Source organism: Petaurus breviceps, unplaced genomic scaffold, assembly GCF_028583685.1.
Source record: "Petaurus breviceps papuanus isolate PSGF00001 unplaced genomic scaffold, PetGlider_PUasm1.0 99, whole genome shotgun sequence".
In the NCBI taxonomy this organism is placed as follows: domain Eukaryota; kingdom Metazoa; phylum Chordata; class Mammalia; order Diprotodontia; family Petauridae; genus Petaurus; species Petaurus breviceps.
This window is the reverse complement of record NW_027187465.1, coordinates 2107097-2124831: the sequence shown is the minus strand read 5'-3', so window position 1 is coordinate 2124831 and position 17735 is coordinate 2107097. Positions and strand designations below refer to the sequence as shown.

Genomic DNA, 17735 nt, shown 5'->3' with positions numbered 1-17735 from the left:
GGGGGGGGGGCTGAGTGGCAATGATAGACTGGATGCCCCCCTAAGCCCTGACCCTGTCCAGCCAGTATCTGCCCAGCAGTCTTGTCTACAGAGGGTCTTGAGGGGCAGGGCTTGGGGGGTAGGTGAGGGAGGGGGACTGGCCACGGTGGCCACCGCCAGGGCCTGAGTCACCAATGACTCCCCTGCACCTGGGGCTGGGCCTGCCCAAGCTGGGTGACCGGGGCTGGGCATATGGCAATGACTGGCCCAACTCTTCCTCATGACTGGCTACAGGCTTCCCTAGCAGGCTTGACTCACACCTCCCATAGGCCCGTGTGCACTAGAGTTCCTAGGGGCCAGGCTGGGCACCCCCCCCAAAAAAAAGGAAAGCCAAGCAGACAGGGTCTTGCCTACCATGCATGGGATGGCGGGCACCCAGATCTCAGGGCAGGCCACACCATCCCGGGCCCTTGGGTCCTCTCCCCAAGGGGGAGTGACAAACACTCCCTACTACTCTCTTTCCTCCTTACCACCGGCCAGCTGTTCCTACCAAGACCACAGCTCAGGGGCAGGGCCATTGCGCCCTCTCTGACCACCCCAGGCCCTTCCCCCACATGGACAGAGGTTCTGGCTGCCTCTCCAGTGTGGGGCTGCCCCAGGGAGGGGCCCTGCCCCTTTGGAACCAACCCTTAACCACCTGCTTGCCCCTCCCTACCCCTCCCTTTCCTTCCTCCCCCAGACCTAGACCTTCGATCCCAGCAGGGCTGCCTAGCCTCCTGAGGAAAGGAGAGGGGTGGGGCACTTCCCAGAGGCTCCATCCCTCCTCCCAACTCCCCCTCCACAGCCAAGGACTGTGATCTTTCCCCTATAACTCTGTCCCAATGGGCACACCTGGATCTCAGGCCTAGAGAGATGGGAGACAGACAAGGAATTTGAGATAAAGATTGTTTCTAAAGAATTGGGGGGAGGGAGGGGAGATGGGGCAAAAGAAAGGACTGAAAGAGAAGACCGGAAGAGGAGAGGATGGGCAGAGGCAAAATGGAGACCAAAAAGTTCCAGAGAGGGGGGGGGGGGGGGGGGGGAGGGGGGGGTGGGGGGAGGAGAGAGAAAGCAGAAGAAAACAGAGAAAGAAAAGAGACTTTGAGTGAAGAAAGAGAGGGAGGGAGACAGAAAGAAATAGAGAAAGGAAGGGGGGGAAAAGCCAGAGAAAGTGGGAATGAGAAAAAAAAATTACTAGAACTAGGTTAGAAGGGCAGGAGACTGTCTTCCTGGCCCCACTCAGGCCTGGAATGTTCTCGCTCCTCAGCTCAGCTTCTGGCTTCCCCGACACCCCCCCCCCCCTCCCCGCCAAAACTTTGCCCCCACGGGAAGCCCCCCTCCACGGGAAGCCTCCCTCCATGGGAAGCCTCCCTCTGTTGATTATCTATTATCAAATTACTATCTGTCACTTGTCTGTATGTAACTGTTTGCATGCTGTCTTCCCCTTTAGACTGTAAGCTACTTAAAGGCACAAGCTATCTTTTGCCTATTTTTGTATCCCCAGTGCTTAGCACAGTGCCTGGTACCTAGTAGGTGCTTAATAAATGTTTATTGACTGACGACTGAGCGGTCCAGCCTTCTGTCTGCTCTGATGACATCCAGGTGTGGGATTCTGGGATTTTCTCTAGGTAAGCTCATCAATCTGCTCTGGAAAGCTCACTACCAGGACATTCTAACTCCTGAACTCCTGTCCCAGACCCACTGCTGGGCAGCCCACAGGGCTGACAGGCAAACAACGAGATTTGAGGTTCAGCTGCCACCCAGACCTAGGAGTTGTATGTGTTGGTAGAGTTTGGGGGAGCCTGGAGATGGAGACTTCCATCAGGCAAACTTGGGGGAAAGGAGTGTGGAGTGAGAGAGCAGTAAGATGTTCTGGAGTTTAAAATAACCAGTTCCAAACTAACTGCAGTATCCCAAGGTATGGAAAAATTCAGCAAATGTGTTTGCTGAACCTCTGCTAGCTCAGGGTGAATGGCAGCAAGGCATCTCAGGACTGGAGAAGGGCAAAGATCACTCCAATTTTTAAAAAAGGGAAGGGTGCAGTGTCTTCCAAATAGCTTCCAGGGATCTTGACGTGAATTCCTGGCAAAATGCTAGAATATAATATCAAAGGGATGGTTAGTGGATATCCGGAAACAGAAGTAACGATCACAAAGAACTAGCCTAACTTTATGTAGAACAGATCATGCTAGACTGGCCTCATTTCCTTTTTGGGGGCATGCTACCACATATAACCTGGATCTAGAGCTAGAAGGTAACTTAAAGGCTTTCAAGTCCAACCCTTTCATTTTACAGATGAGGAAACTGAGGTTCATAGAGGTGAAGTAACTTGGACTGTCTAGGGTCACAAAGCTAGCAAGTTGCTAAGTCAGTATTTGAATTCAGGTCTTCCTGACTTTATCCAGTGCTGCCTGCCACACTGGTGGATCAAGGGAATGCTGTAGATATAGTCACGTAAGGAACTTGGGTTTAGAGCAGGAAATGTCCTTAGGCACCATTGAGTCCAACCTCCTCATTTCACAATTAAGGTCAAATCAAGTCAACAAGCATTCATTAAGTGCTTACTATGTCGTGGCCATCGTGCACAATGTTGGTATGGGGGGGGGGGGAAGGAGAAGGAAAAAACGAAAGGAAGTAGAAAGAGGAAGAGAAGAGGAAGAGGAAGAAGAAGAAGAGGAAGAGGAGAGAAGGAGAAGGAAAGAGAGAACCTAGATTTTAGCAAAACAAAACATTTGATTTCTATTCTTATGGAAAAGATAAAAAAATTAATGGGCTAGAAGAGCTGATAGTACAATTAGGTAGTTTTAGAACAGGTCAAATGACCAGACCTAAAGTGTAGACATTAACGTTAACTTGGAAAGAGGTCTCCAGTGAAGGGCCCCAGGAATCTCTGCTTGGCTAGGTACCACTTAGCATTGTTATCAATGACTTGGATAAAGGAAGAGAAGGTATATTATCAAATCTGCAGATGGCACAAAACCAGGGGGGGATAACTAACATGCTAGATGACAGACCCAAAAATATCTTGATGGCTTAGAACATTAGGTGGAATTGGATCCAATAAAAGTTAGTGGGAATAAATGCAAAGCCTTAAACAGATTTTAAAAATCAGCCTCATGAACACAAGACTGGGAAGGATTGGTTAGACACCAGCTTTTCTGAAAAAGGCCTGGGGGGATGGCAGGCACCCTGTGCACCAGCAGTATGGTACAGCACCGAAGAGTAAATGTGATCTCAGTCTATGGTGTCCAAGAGGATGGCGGTTCTGCTCCATTGACCTGGCCTTACTCCATGGCCAGACGTGCACTCTGGTCTGGATGCCTCATTTTAAGAAAGACCTGGGTAACGTAAGCATGTGCAGGGACAACTAGAATGCTGAAGTCCTTGCTATGTATGAATGGTTTGAAAGGACTAGGGAGGTTTCGCCTGGAAGACAGAACACTCTGGGGGCGTATGCCTGCTGCCTTGGAGGTTCTGGAGGGCTGTCTTGTGAAAGAGAAATTAGTCTTGTTCCCCTTGGTTTTAGATGGCACAATGAGGCTGGTTTAGGCTTGATACAAAAGGAAGTCTTCCCATCAAGGAGAACCATCCAAACTGGAAAAGGCTGCCTCTGGACGTAATGAGTCCCCACCAGTGGAGACCTTCCGGCTGACCACTTGGGGCTGCTCCACAGGCCATTCTTGGTCAGGGATAGGTTGGCCTACATGATCTCTGAGATCCCTTCAGGGGCCCTGAGATTCTTTGATTCCCTCCTGTCCCAGCCTCTGACGCCTTTTGGTATCTACCACTCCCCAGCCCCTCCACCCCCATGTACCATCTTGAATCTCACACCCACGATTTCCCAGCAGATTCAGCCAAGAAAACCCCTCCACCACAGCCCCAGGCAGAAATGATTGAGCTGGGGTTGGAAGCAGGAAGGCAAGACTGGGGCAGGCCAGTGGGATTTTCCATCCAGGGCATTAGCCACACCCTGACTCTTGTCTCCCCCCACCCCTGACCTAGGAGGCAGGAGCTCTGGGTCTGTCCCCAATTCACAGCATGACTGTGGGCAAGTCACTTCTCTTAACTAAGGTCTTCTAAAATACAGTGAAACTAGAGTCAGAGGAGCCAGCCTAGAATTCTGGCCTTGACAAGATGACCTTGTCTCTTAAGATCCTAGATCTGGAAGCCATGTAGCCCAATGCTCTCATCTTACAGGTGAAAAAATTGAGACAGGCAGAAGTAAAATGACTTGCCCAGGATCACACAGCTTGTTAGTGGCAAAGCCAGGATCTGAACCCAAGACCTTGCATTAATTCCATGCTCTCACTTTTCTTCTCTGTAAACTAAGGGGTTTGACCTGAACCATCTTTAAGGTCCCTTCCAGACCTAAATATGAATGCTATGTTCAGTAATAGCCTATGCTCAGATGGGATGGCATAGGGAGAGGCCATCCCTGCTTGTGATGTAATTATTTGTCTGATATTATAGGGTCTTTGACCAGGTCTTTCTCTTTAACCACTTTCCTGGTTTCTCTCTTCCCCCATTCTGGGTGCATGACCCTAGGGAGGTAGCTTCACCTTTCTAAGCCTCAGTTTCCCCTCTGTAAAGTGGGGATTTCAAGAGAAGGCATTCTGTAAACTCAAGGCAGCTAGGTAATACAGTGGAGAGTGCTAGCCTGGGAATCCAGAGGAACTCGGCTTGAATGCTGCCACAGGCACTTAACTAGCTATATGACCCTACACTAGTCACTGAGCCTCTCTGGAACTGTTTCCTCATCTGTAAAATCAGTATCATAATAGTATCTATCTGACTGGGTTACTACAAGCATCAAACAAAGAACCATTAAAAATGTGTTTATTATTATTAATCACCCACCCCCACTCTCTAGCCCCTTACTGCCACCAACATTGCCCAAGTCTGTTGGCATTATAGAAGACCAATTGGAAGAGGCTTAAGTCAAAGAAACAAAGCCCTAATGGTGGAATCTCAGGCATCCTGACAGATAACAGTCTTCCCAGGTCCCTTGAGGCCAGTCCTGAGTTCTTCTTTCAGCTACAATTGAAAATGCCCCCACCTCCAGCTCACTGATGCTCTATGTGGAGTCTGCTATAGAGTAGCAATGGGTAGGAAATGGTAACTTCTGAGGTTGTTGTGCTATTAAGGAATGCTCTGTCTGTGGTCTTTGGGAAACAGGGCAGACACCTACTCCATTCACCTAGCATAGGTCTGGAATCAGGACGACCTGGGTTCAAATTCAAGTTCAGACACTTACAAACGGGTAACTCTGGGCCAGTCACTTAACCCTGTTTACCTCGGTTTCCTCATCTGGAAAATGAACTGGGGAAGGAAATGCCAAACTGCTCCAGTATCATTGTCAAGAAAACCCCAAATGGGGTCACAGAGAGTCGGACATAACTGAAATGACCCAACAACTGCAGCCGTTACCAGGCAAGGCATCAAACTGGAGATGAGGAGACAAATACAACATGGAAGTGGTCCCTGCTCTCAGGAAGCTTTCCTTCTGAAGTCTAGGGATGACCCTTCTCAGCACATGCTGGCAAGGATTTAACAAATGGCTTTCCAAACATTTACATTTAATCTGAATATTAATAATTTCTCCATCACTTTCTTGAGTCTAGAAATCAGCAAAACAATAAATCAGACCCTGATCTGTTTGACTGCCTATTTCTGAGATGTGAATGCTCATCCTGAAATTTTAATTATGATTCTTTCCAGCTTCTCCGGCACGCCCCTGCAGACACGAGATCTTGGGATTCTTGAAAGGGCAGAAAATCCAGTAGATTCTGGGAAGTATGGATAATCATTTGGATGGACATTCATTATTGCAGAATTCTAGAACGGATTATTCAACCACTGATCTGGGAAGACGTTAAGCATGATAATAATAGCTAGCATCTCTGGAATGCATTAAATGACCCTCAAAACAACCCCAGGAGACAGAAGGAACAAGTAATGCCAGATGCTGTTTCCTTTTCCCAAAGGAAACTCGCAATTTTTGTCTGTACCCCTGGCATGTTGCTTGGGGCAGGGAGCGGGTCTCTGCAGTGGATATTGCACTGTGCCTGGAGTCTGAATTCAAATCTGGCCTCAGATACTCACTAGGTGTGTGACCCTGGACAAGTCACTTCACCTTGTTTGCCTCAGTTTCCTCATCTGTAAAATGAGCTGGAGAAGGACATGGTAAACCATTCCAGTATCTCTGCCAAGAAAACCTCAAGTATGGTCCTGAAGAGTGAAATGTGACTGAAATGACTGAAGAATAATATAGTAGGTTCCCAATAAACATGTTTTGGACTGAATTGGATATTGAGTCCTCTAAACCGGACAGGATTCATTTTTATTTCAACAGACTTCAAGAAGACATAGGAAGAAGGAGAAAGTTTCTTATGATATCTTTGGAGAGAAGGGGGAAGGATGTCCTCTGGACACTGGCACAGTTAAGTTGTTCAAGGACAAACCAAACTCTGTAATCAGATAAATTCTGCTTTTCTACAGTATGCTGGCTCTGCTCCTTACTACCTGGCTTTCCATGAACCCACAATCCCCCCTTCTTCATCCCTTGGGTTCCTTATCTACAAAATGATGTGGGGTGCACTGGATGATCTCTATAATTGTTATTTTATATCTGTTGAAGAGTAGGGAGCTAGGATGGAATTAATGATATTATCTCAACCTAGGGGTATGCCACAGGGCCCTGTCCTTGGCAACCTTTGGGTCAGTGACTTAGCTGAAGATAGAGTTGTCTTCATTACTAAGTTTTCAGATGATGCAAAGCTGGGAGGGATAACTGACACCCTGGATGACAGAATTAAACTCTAAAAAGATCTTGGCAGGCTGAAACAATGGGCCAAGTCTGGCATGATGAAATAGAGTCTTACCCTTAGGTTGTGTAAAAAAATAAATCTCTTGCACAAGCACAGGATGGGGAAGATGGGAGATGAAGCAGCAGTTTGTGCAAAACTGAATGACTACTGTAAACTCATTATGACTCAGCCGTGTATGCGACGTGGAGCCAGACACTGGTTCAAGCAACTCGGGCTTTGGGAACAGGAGCCAAGAATGAGGAGAAAAAAAAAGAAGGAGAAAGTCACTGCAGGCACTGCCTCCCTGGACCTCATCCAGAGCATCCTGCTTAGGTCTGGAGGAGACCGCAGTGGAGGACCATCAGTGTCAAGTGGGGGAGCATCCATACGATATGAGAAGGGCTTGTGGGAGCTCGGAATGTTTTCCTTGGAGAAGACTCAGGAAGGGATAGGATGGCTGGTTCTGAGGCCATAGAAGGCTGCTAGGGGGGTGAGAGATTAGTTTTATTCCACTTGGAAGAGAGAGTGAGGCTAACAACTTTGCACAATCCTGCCTCACTTAAATCCAGTTCACACGCAAGTCAAGGCATCACCCATGATGTCACTGGTCCTCTTCGAAGATGAAGAAGGACCAACAGCTTGGCCCTGAGGGCAGATCCAGGGAGGGGGTGGGCACTGGGGAGTTGTGAAATGGAGATTTAGGGAAATTTTTCTAATTAGAATTATCTCGAAGCAGAATGAGTCTTCTCTTGGAGGCAGTGACTTTCCTCCAGTGGGAAGTCTTCAGGAAGAGGCTGGCTTGGAGTCCGAGCCAATATGAGAAGAAGTTGAAGCAAGTGGGGATACTTAGCCTGGAGAAAAGAAGACTGGGAGTGGGGATGCAATAAGCTGTCGCCAAGTCTTTGTAGGGTTGTGTTGGGGAAGACGGGTCAGCTTGGCCCCAGTGAACAGAACCAGGAGCAGCGGGCACAAGTGACACTGGAGATGTAGGCTTGATGGAGGGAAGAATTTTCTAAGAATTTGTTATTGTGCAGTGGTTTTTCAGTCGTGTCTGACTGTGATGTCATTTGGGGTTTTCTTGGCAAAGAGACTAGACTGGTTTGCCATTTCCTTCTCCAGCTTGTTTTATAGATGACCCTCCTCTAGGTCAGTGCCATAGGGCAAAGCCCCATTGACCTTGTGCTGGTTACACTTCCGGCCCCAGCATTTCTCTGGCAGACTAGGAGCTCTGCTCACAGCAGCCTTGAGAGGGAGCTGGGGATGTGTCTGATTCCCATTCTGAGTGTCAGAGCCAAAGGAGAATCCCCCTGAAGGGGTTGCTTTAGCTGACTTCTAAGGGCCCTTCCAGCTCTAAGCCTGGCTCTCTCTGATTGGACAGCTCCTCCTAGCACCTTCTCAGCGGCTCTCACCTGGCTGCACTCAGGACTTCTCCATCATTCCCTGGACTGGGTACCTTCCTTCCCCACCCTCTCCTTCAGCTTCCTTGTCTCTGTCTTCCTCATTAGCAGGAAAGTTCCTTGGGGGCAGGGACTGTCTTTCTTTCTGCTTCTATCTATATTACCTCCTCCCTCCCCCTCCTCCGCCCCCCCCGGCCCCAGCACTTAGCCCAGAGCCTGGCACTTAGTAGGTGCAGAGTAGATGCTGACTGACTGACTACACAAAGCACACATGTAACAGCCGATGGCCATTGACCCTGCACAGAGTCCCTTGGGAGTTTGCAGCCATCCAGGACTGACAGGTTCCTTAGGGACCCAGGCCCAGGACATGAGACAAGGACCCAACGCTGAGCGGCAGCCATGCTAAGTCTGAGCCCCATTCCTCAGGTGTCTGAGGTGCTCCTGCAAAGAACTGGCAGGGGGATATTTGGGTTTTTGCTCTTGTATAGCTTCATATTAAATAGAACTGGAGTACTCATCTCTTCGGGCCGCCAGGTGGCACTGCAGTGGATAGAGCCCTGGGTTTGAAGTCAGAAAGACCTGAATTCAAATCCAGCCTCAGACACTCATTAGCTGTGTGACCCTGAGCAAGTCATTTCACCATGTCTGCCTCAGTTTCCTCATCTGTAAAATGAGCTGGAGAAGGAAATAGCAAACCACTCTGGTATCTCTGCCAAGAAAACCCCAAATGGGATCCTGAAGGATTGGAGGTAACTAAAAAACAACTAATCTCATTATTGGCTAACAGTGGGGGAAATACAACCAGTGTGGGCTTGAATGACAACATGAGAATGACCCCAACTGCGCAGACCCTTAAGGGAGGATGGAGCCTGGCTCTGGAATAGGGAACTAGAGTATACTTGTTACATCCAAATACACACAGACACACACTCAGACTCATTCAGATAAGCTCTCACTGACTTGGGGCAGATAGCTGAAGATCGCGGGGCTTCTGTGTGGCGTCAGCGACCTCTGAGGTCACTTTTTACTGAGTCTGTGCTCCCATGATCAAGCACAGGTCTTTTGTGTCAACTCTCCAACCTCTCCACAGTCACCAAATCCTGGCACCCAAGGAGACCCCTTCCCAGAGCCCATTCCGACTCTGTGGGCCTTAACCATGATCCCTCCCCTTCCCACATGACAACAGGCAGACACACAACAGCTTTAGAAAAATAGGAAAATTTTAAATATATCAGATATCAATATCATACTGTTAAATACATGTCTAATAAATAAGTATAAATAGAAACTTGATAAATTATGCTCTGTGCCCTCATGGATGGGCAGGGATGGGGGTTTCTTGGATCCCAGGGAATTCATCCCTGGGGGACATTTGCTGTCCAGCAGCAATTTCTCCCCAAGCGGCAAAATTTCTATCTCAGTGAGTCATTGCTGTAGAGGGCACAGAATACTGTTGGGCCCTTTCTTGCCCTGGGAACCGTCTGCAGTATCTGTTGGGAGGTGAGGGAGTGAGAAGAGGGGAGGCTAGCCCTTTGGCATGAGGCCTCTACTGGACATGACTCCCTCCATGCCCAAACCATCCACCCCAAACCTCAAAAAAGGAAAACTCTTAGGGGCCAAGGGGGAGGTGAAGTCAGAGAAGAGAGAATGGAGCGAAGGCCCCCAGAAGAGAGGCTAAGGGGGTAGGGATGGGAACAAGTTAGGCACTGGGCCCTGAGTCAAACCTTGTCATCAGACCCTTGAATCAATGGAAAGTCGGCCTCTGATTCATGAAGAGTCATGGGGCATTGAGCTCTGGCAGCCCCGTGACCTGAATGGGCAGCCTTCAAGGAACAGAGAAGGCCTGGGGAGAAGGGATTAAGCCAAATAATAGCACTATATCAATCACTTTTGGGGGAGATGTTAGGAGCCCCCCCTCCTCCCATTAAAGTGCAACATTTCTAAGCCCAGTGGGGGAACCAGCAGAAAGGGGGGTAAGCAGGTGGCCCCTTGGGCCCACCACTGCCAGCGCCATCATTCTTCAGGCAGGCTGGCAGAGACCTCTGGTGCCACTTCCTCGAGGTTCATGTAGCACGGTGCCCCTGGGGTTGAGTCAGCCTGCCCTCACTTTCCTCCTTTGGCCAAGCAGGCCTTTGAGAAGGGAACGTTTGTTCCTTTTTCTCTGCCCAGGGCTGGGACCCCATGTTTCTAGAACCTCTCCCACATTCTCCATGAAGCGCTGATAGCTGCTTATTGTCTTACACCTTTCTAATTTCCACGAGAAGCTTCGAGCAGCTGGAGTTGGGGACAGAGTCCTATGGCTCCTTGGAGCAGGGCAGGCAGCAGGGGCGTTGGGGAGGGTCTGGAGCATGCAGCAGACATTGTTATTGAAGCCTTGAATGTTGATGATCAGCAAACTGAAGATGGTTTTCTCGAGTTCCTGTTCGATTTGGTACAGGGTCTGACTCACATTCTGGAGGAAGGTGACTGGAGGTAAGTTCTTAAGGGTCTCTGTCTTGGGGATGTCTGAGCTCTCTTTGCAGATATCGGGGGAATGTGGTAAGTCTAGGCCTTGGTCGGTCATCTGAGGAGAAAAGAGATGGCAGTTGGGAACCTCTGGAAGCAAGACCCCCAGCTCTGGCCAACCTAGGTTGGAAGCCCCCAGATGATGACCGGTTCAGTCCCAGACAGAAGAATGGGGAGATTGGAGAGGGATTTGAAGGGTCAGCTAGGCCGAGTTCTCTCATGTTACAGGGGAGGAAACTGAGGCCCAGAATCACAGAAGACACCATTAGGGTAGCCAGGTACTGACCCAGAATTCCTTCTCCAGCCCTTTCCAGACTTTCCCTGAAGCCTTCCACCGATGGGGCACTCTCTAGGGCAGCCCATCTCACTATGGGACAGCTCAGAGGCAGATCAAGAACGAGAATCCCCTTCTTCCTGCAGTCAGACAACTTGGGTCCCCAGAGGAAACTTCCCAAAGCTCTGGGGGAATCCTAAACTAACAGATTCTTCAGACTAGAGCTGGGAAAGAACCATCTACTCCAATCCCTCAATTGTATGAATGAGGCCTCTGAATGGGAGGGGACCTCAGAGGAGGAACCCGCAGCCCAGGAGATGGAGAGAGAGGGAACAGGTGGCAAAGGTGGGATCTGAACTCAGCTCCTCTGACTCCAGGGGAAGAATGATGCCCACATCCAGAAGGATGAGCTGGAGGAAAGAGAATACACCTCTGGGAGAGGTGGGAGCTGTCTGAGAGAGTCAGCAGCATTCTTTTGTGGAAGTGGGCTTGACTTGGTTCTGTTGAGCCCAAGAGGGAAAGAAAGAGGCAGATCTCAGCTTGATATAAAGCATTTATTAAGAACTTATTGTGGGGCAGCTAGGTGGCACAGTGGATAGAGCCCTGCCCCTGGAGTGAGGAGGACCTGAGTTCGAATTCAGCCTCAGACACTTACTAGCTGTGTGACCCTGGGCAAGTCACTTAACCCCAGTTGCCCTGCCTTCCCCCCTCCAGAAAGCAAAATAAAATAAAATAAAGATGACCACTTTGACCCTGATGGAAGAGGGATCAGAGCAGGGAGAGAGATGGATGAAGGGAGACCAAGCAGGTCAGCGTAATAGCCCTGGAGAAGGAGGGTAAATGGAGAGAAGAGGAAGGGCATGGGAGGTGCAGAGAGGGTTGGCTATGGGGGCCGAGTGAGGGGCAAGGGTGGTACCAAGTGTTGAGCCTGGGTCACTGGGGGACGGTGGTGCCCTCTGCTAGAGGGAAAGTTGGGAAGAGAGGTTCTAGTTTGCATGGGTTGAATTTGAGGTGCCTGTGAGATGTCCACAAGACAGGTGGTGATAGGCCGCTAGGTGGCGCAGCGAATAGAGCACTGGCCCTGGAGTTGGGAGGACCTCAGATGCTTAACACTCACTAGCTGTGTGACCTTCGGTAAGTCACTTAACCCCAATTTCCCTGCCTTCCCCCTTCAAAAAGGAAAGAAAACAGGTGGTGATAGGAGGTTGTAGGAGAGAGAGAAGAACCCACAGGAACAGACAAGGTCCCTGTATTATAGCTGTAGAGAAACAGAGCGCCCAGGGTAGGGCCGTGAGGGACAGCCACAGTTAGCGGGTGGGAAGCATCCTGCCTCAGAAATTTCCTTAACTGTATGACCCTCTTACCCTTGTGGAACTCCCCTCAGCCTCAGTGCTCATCTGTAAAATGGGGGAAACCCTACCTCCTAGAGCTGTTCTGAGAATCGCATGAGTGTGTGTGTGTGTGTGCGTGTGCGTGTGGCTTCACATGCTCTAACACATTAGCTACGATAAGGGTCACACTCTGTAAATCTGGCATCACTAGAGTCAGAAAGGCCTCAGAGAGCATTAGGTCCAATTTCTTCATTTGACAGATGAGGAAACTGAGGCTAAGGAAAAAGGAAGAATTCCTCAGAAGCCCTGGCACCTATGACAGCCCTGCCAAAGGGACGTTGGGCCTCAGCTTGAAGCCGTCGGGCCACGGGGAGCTCACCACCTCCCCAGGAGGCCTTTCCAAACCTGCTGAGGCTGGCTCCCGATCTCATCAAGCTCTCCTAACTGCCCAATACAGGGGCCTCTCCTCCCTCTTCATCTCCTCGTCCTCCTTGACCTTTCTGCTGCCCTCGGGGCCATCAGCAGCCCTCGTTTCCCAGACACTGTCTCTGCTGCTGCATCTGCTGGCTCCCCTCCTCCCCCTCTGACTGCTCCTCCTCTGCTCCCCTTGCTAGATCTTTCCTCAGTGAGCCACATTTGCACATAGGTGAGATGAAGACTTCACAGGCACCAAAATCAGCCTTCTGGGGCGCTAGAAGGCAGGAGAGAAGACCCAAGTGCAAGCAGAAGTGTGTGGGGAAGTGTAACAATGTATTTTCTCTAGGCCTCAGTCTCCTTGTTTGTAAAATGAAGGGGTTGGAACACAATGGAGAGAGCACCAGGCCTGGAGTCAGGAAGACTCATTTTCCTGAGTTCAGATCTGGCCTCAGGCGCTTCCTAGTTGTGTGACCCTGGGCAAGTCACTGAACCCTGTTTGCCTCAGTTTCCCCATCTGTAAAATTAGCTAGAGGATGAAATGGCAAACCACTCCAGTGTCTCTGGCAAGAAAAACCAAAATGGGGTCACAGAGGGTCAGAAACCACTGCAAACGACTCAACCAGAAAAAATAAAGGAGTTGGGTCTCTAAGGACCCTTCCCTCTACAAATTGATGAGCTTGTGATATTCCCCCCTCATTAGTCACCATCTTCATTCATCATTGTCATAGCTAACATCTAAATAATCATGTTAGCAATATATGTGCATGTGTATACATACGTGTGTTACAGATACATGTCATATGTGCATAAAATATTGCTTGCTGTTATTGTCCCCATTTCACAGATGAGGAAAGTGAAGCCAAAAGAAGTTAAATGACTTGCCCAAGGTCACACACAAAGATGTGTCTGAGGCAGGATTTGAACACAAGACCTCCTGACTCCCAGGCCAATGTTCCACCCACTACACCCAGCTGACCATCCCTCAGCTCGGGAGGGAAGCCTTAACAGACCAAAACAACAATGAAGGTCATCTGGGGACAGGCATGGGGCCGGCACTTACGAATGACTTCAAGAAATCCTTCTTGGCCATGTTCTTTAGTTGATAGAGGAGTTTCTGGTATTTAGGGCAGGTGCTTCTGGCCACTGGGCACAGCCACAAGAGACCACAGATCAAGCCTGGAGCAGGAGAGAGCAGGACATGGTGATTGGGGGAGGAGGAGGAAGACCTGAGGGGACCAACTTGGTCCTGAATGGAAGGATTCCAGCCACTGAGTGGAAATAAGTCAGTGCTGGAAGGAAACCATCCCATTCTGACTAGGGAAATGATGTGCCTGGGGCCACCCGCCATCATGGAATGAACGCCCGGGTGAATCAGTGGGCCCAGGGGCTGTCTTAGCTCTGCCCCTTTCTAACTGCATGACTTCCAAAGGAAGGGATTGGGCTGAAGGTTCTCTGCGGGCCTTTCCCAGCTCGGAGCCTTTCAGGGCTGTGGGGGCAGTATTCTCACTCAGATCCTTGGGCTCTAAAGCAGGGCTCTTGCCCCAATTTCCAGGAGGGAAGAGGGGCAACTCTTTCTAGCTTGCCTTCTGCCCACTCCATGACCCCGTCCCTTTCTCCCAGCTGGATCAGGAGAGAGGGGGCAACTCTGGGTAGTCTTGGAGGGTGGGGGACAGAAGAGGCAGGGTCTCGGAACGGCTGCCCGCTGCTAGTGGGGCCTGTCCAAAGAAGGTTCCATCTATTCCTGCAGTGCTGAACGAGTAGTTAGGATGGCATGGATGCGAATCCTCCCTCAGAATCATTACCTAACCACTCTGTGCCTCAGTTTCCTTGACTGTAAAAAGAGGGGCAGGTATCTGATGACCTGTAAGTTCCTTTCAGCTCCGTCGGTGACAAATGGGAGGCAGCGACCCAGTAGAAACCCCACTGGGCTGGCATCAGAAGGCCTGGGTCAAGAACACCTTCTACTGCTTTCTAACCATGTGACCTTAGGCAGGTCATTCCCTGCCCTCTGTGGCTCAGCTTTCTTCTCTGAAGCAGACAACATGACTTCTGAGCTTTCCACATCTTATCGCTTGGGTCCCCACCTGCCCGCCAGGGAGCAATGGGATCTGGGGCCCAGCAGGAGAGCCTGGAGCCCAGCCCAGGGCTGAGCCAGCAGGGGGAGGGGAGCAGTTACCACTCCCGGCCCGGGTGCCAACCACTGGGCAACCACATGGTCGGAAGGGACTGGTTTCGCAATGAAAGGAAAGTGGCGACAGCCGCTTCTTCATTTCCTAAGAACTCGCTGGGTCCCAGTGTGCTTCAGCACCCGCCGGGTGGGCTGGGGAAGCCTGGCCTCTCAAGGGCATCCCCGGCCTGCCGCCCAACCCGGGGCATCTGCCTCAGGGGCCGAGACCACGGGCACGTGTGTAAGTCTGAGTATGTGGTGTGTGTCTACCTGCCCCTCCATCCATGTATGAACTTCCTGGGGCTGGGGGGAGGAGGGGGGAGGGGTAGCTGCTCTGCAGCCTGCCCTGGGTCTGTGGTCAGACTGGTGGGTTATGTGTCCCTGCGTCTGCTGGAGAATGTGGGTCACCTGTGTTTGTGTGTTTGTGTCTTGTGGCAGCTGCCTATGTATGTGTCACTGTGGACTTGGAATCTGGGAGCCCTGGGTTCAGATCCTGCCTTGTATGCTGACTGTGTGACCGTGGATGAATCACTTAATTTAAGAGGCCCTTAGTGATATACCCACAACAATGAAATCACAGGTCCTAGATTCAAGGTCAGGAGAATTGAATGAGATAATGTATGATGCGGAGTGTGTGTGTGGGGGGGGCAGGGTACTCCCGCTAAATGTGCAAAGAGTCTTATAAAACCTGAAACCCTTTATCACTAGTAGCTAATATTATTGTGTGACTGTGCTGTTGGGATGTGTGCGCGTGGTGGGGTCATGCATGGGATTATGCGTGAGTTGGTCTAGTTGGGCATTTCCCTGAAGCCATAGCAAGCCAAGCCATCAAGGTCCAGGACCCAGGCTTCCTACCATTTCCACCCATCCTGCTGCCAGTAGGAGAGGGCTCTGTAGTTGCTGAAGCCCCAGCCCCCACCTTCCACCTCCCCAGGGCCATGCCCATGCCCCAGCCACCCTCATCTGGAGAATCCTTCCCTTCCTCCTGCTGCCCCCGTCTCTTCACCCACCCCTGCCCCATCCCTCCTTCCAAACCTGCCTCCTCCATGAGTCCCACCCTACCAGGGCATCCCCTTGGGCCTTCAGCTTCACCCTCTCTATCATGGGTTTTGGGGATCACTGGGTCCCATTCAATCAGCTTGCCCACGGGATGCCTTGGGAGCCAAGTCTCAGAGCCTGAGGGGTGCCTGCGGCTTCTCAGCTCTGCCCCCCCAACCCCGGTCTCCGCAGTCTGGCTGCCTGCCTGAAGTGTATGGGGCATGGGGAGGAAGTACATACCCAGGAGAGAGCTCAGTCTGAGCCATGCCCACATACTGGGTGCCGGCAGCCGGAGCGAGGCCTCTCTCGTCTGAGACACCTCCACACTGAAGGGCCTCACCAACGGAGGGCCACTTTATCCTCCGGCTGCCCAGCACCTCCCAGGATGGGGGTGGGGGCAGCTCTTCTGAGAACACGACCCCAAAAACTAGTGTGTCCGGGCGGAGTCAATGGGCGGTCGCTTCTCTGACCCTGGGCTCCTCCTTTAATTCTTCGAATTCAACCATCTTTGAGGTTGAGTCTTTCCCCCCAGTGTCACGGCACCCACACCCGAGGCTGGGGGTGGGGTGGGGGTGTCCCTCCCTCCAGAAGGGGAAGATGTTGGCTCAGGCCCCCACACCTGCACCGTGGTCCCCTCAGGCTGAGCTCTGGGGTCACCCAGGCCGTGAGCTCTTTCGCCAGGATGTCCTAGGAAGGCACGGACCCAAGCTGTGGTTTGTGGGCAGAGGAAGGGGGCCCTGAGGTGGGGGGGGGGGGAGAGGAAGCCGTTTCTCTTCTCTGGCCCCAACCTGCCAGTTCCTTGGATATCTATGGAGAATGCTGGCTTTCTGGGTATGGAGTGTTCCTTCCATACTTCTCTAGACCCTCTTGGGATGGAACATCTCCATGTCAAAAGCCCTGAGCCAAAAGCCAGGAGCCAGGAGCCCTTCCTGCCTTCCAGGCATGACCGCAGCATCTTGGGTGACCTTGGGGAGGTAGTTTACCTTCTCTCGGCCAGAGGAGCAGCCACTGCCTGGTGGGCTTCATGGGCGATTGGGAAGAGAGCCCATTAACAAGCCTAGAGCGGGCTCCTCCCGGGAGGGAGGGAGGCCGTGACTCACAGGGGCCTTGGTTTCACTTTCTCTGAATGAGAATCCCTTGAGCCCTGGAACTCCATCACACTTTTCAAAGAATCTTCCTGTCATATCTTAACAGAAAACCGCCCAAGCAGAAAAGCAGCTTCCTTCCCAACACTCAGAAATCAGGGGGCTGGACTAGGCAGGCTCTGCAGGCCCGGCCCTGCCTGCACCCTGCATTACTCCACTCAGGTCAATCCAAATATCGCTGGTGCGCCTACTATGGGCCAAGCACTGTGCTGAGCACTGGGGGGATGCCAAAACAGAGACCCTCCCTGCCCTCAGGAAGATTGCATTTGAGGGGAGGAGTCGATACCAAGACAGAAGAGGCTTCACCCGCATGAGGCACTTCCAGTATGTAAAACCCCATCCACTGTGCATAGCAGAAAATCATCTGTACTGGAAGGTCTGAAAGAGTTTCCTAGAGCTCAGAGATACTGGACCGACCAGGTCACCCAGGTAGCCCATGGCCAACATGGGAGTCAATGGCTCCAGACTGGTCCTTGCTTTACAATTCCATCTCAATTACAAAATAAACACAGAGTACTTTGAGGGGCTGAGGAAGAACTCCAAAATTTGAGGTTGCAAGGCCCATGCCAGCCCTGACATCCCCTGTTCTGAGGCCCCTCCCAGCCCTGACATCCCCTGTTCTCAGGCCCCTCCCAGC

At 51.1% G+C, this 17735-nt stretch overlaps 1 protein-coding gene across 1 annotated transcript; it reads right to left on the bottom strand.

Moving 5' to 3' along the window:
• Positions 1–9442: 9442 nt before the first annotated feature.
• On the bottom strand, positions 9443–16275 carry OSM (oncostatin M). Its single transcript, XM_069081555.1, has 3 exons — positions 16194–16275; positions 13809–13924; positions 9443–10784 (listed from the first exon to the last, which is right to left on the bottom strand). Exons 1-3 carry the CDS (start codon positions 16225–16227, stop codon positions 10314–10316), a joined length of 621 nt encoding a protein of 206 aa, XP_068937656.1. The 5' UTR covers positions 16228–16275; the 3' UTR covers positions 9443–10313.
• Positions 16276–17735: the final 1460 nt, after the last annotated feature.

What these genes read in the sequence shown, in the direction of transcription:
- OSM (XM_069081555.1), bottom strand. Translation starts at nt 16,227, where the DNA reads ATGTGGGCATGGCTCAGACTGAGCTCTCTCCTGG. An exon ending in CAGACTGAGCTCTCTCCTGG is followed by an intron (nt 13,925 to 16,193) that starts GTATGTACTTCC and finishes CTCCTGCTCCAG; the next exon opens with GCTTGATCTGTGGTCTCTTG. An exon ending in AGGATTTCTTGAAGTCATTC is followed by an intron (nt 10,785 to 13,808) that starts GTAAGTGCCGGC and finishes TTTTCTCCTCAG; the next exon opens with ATGACCGACCAAGGCCTAGA.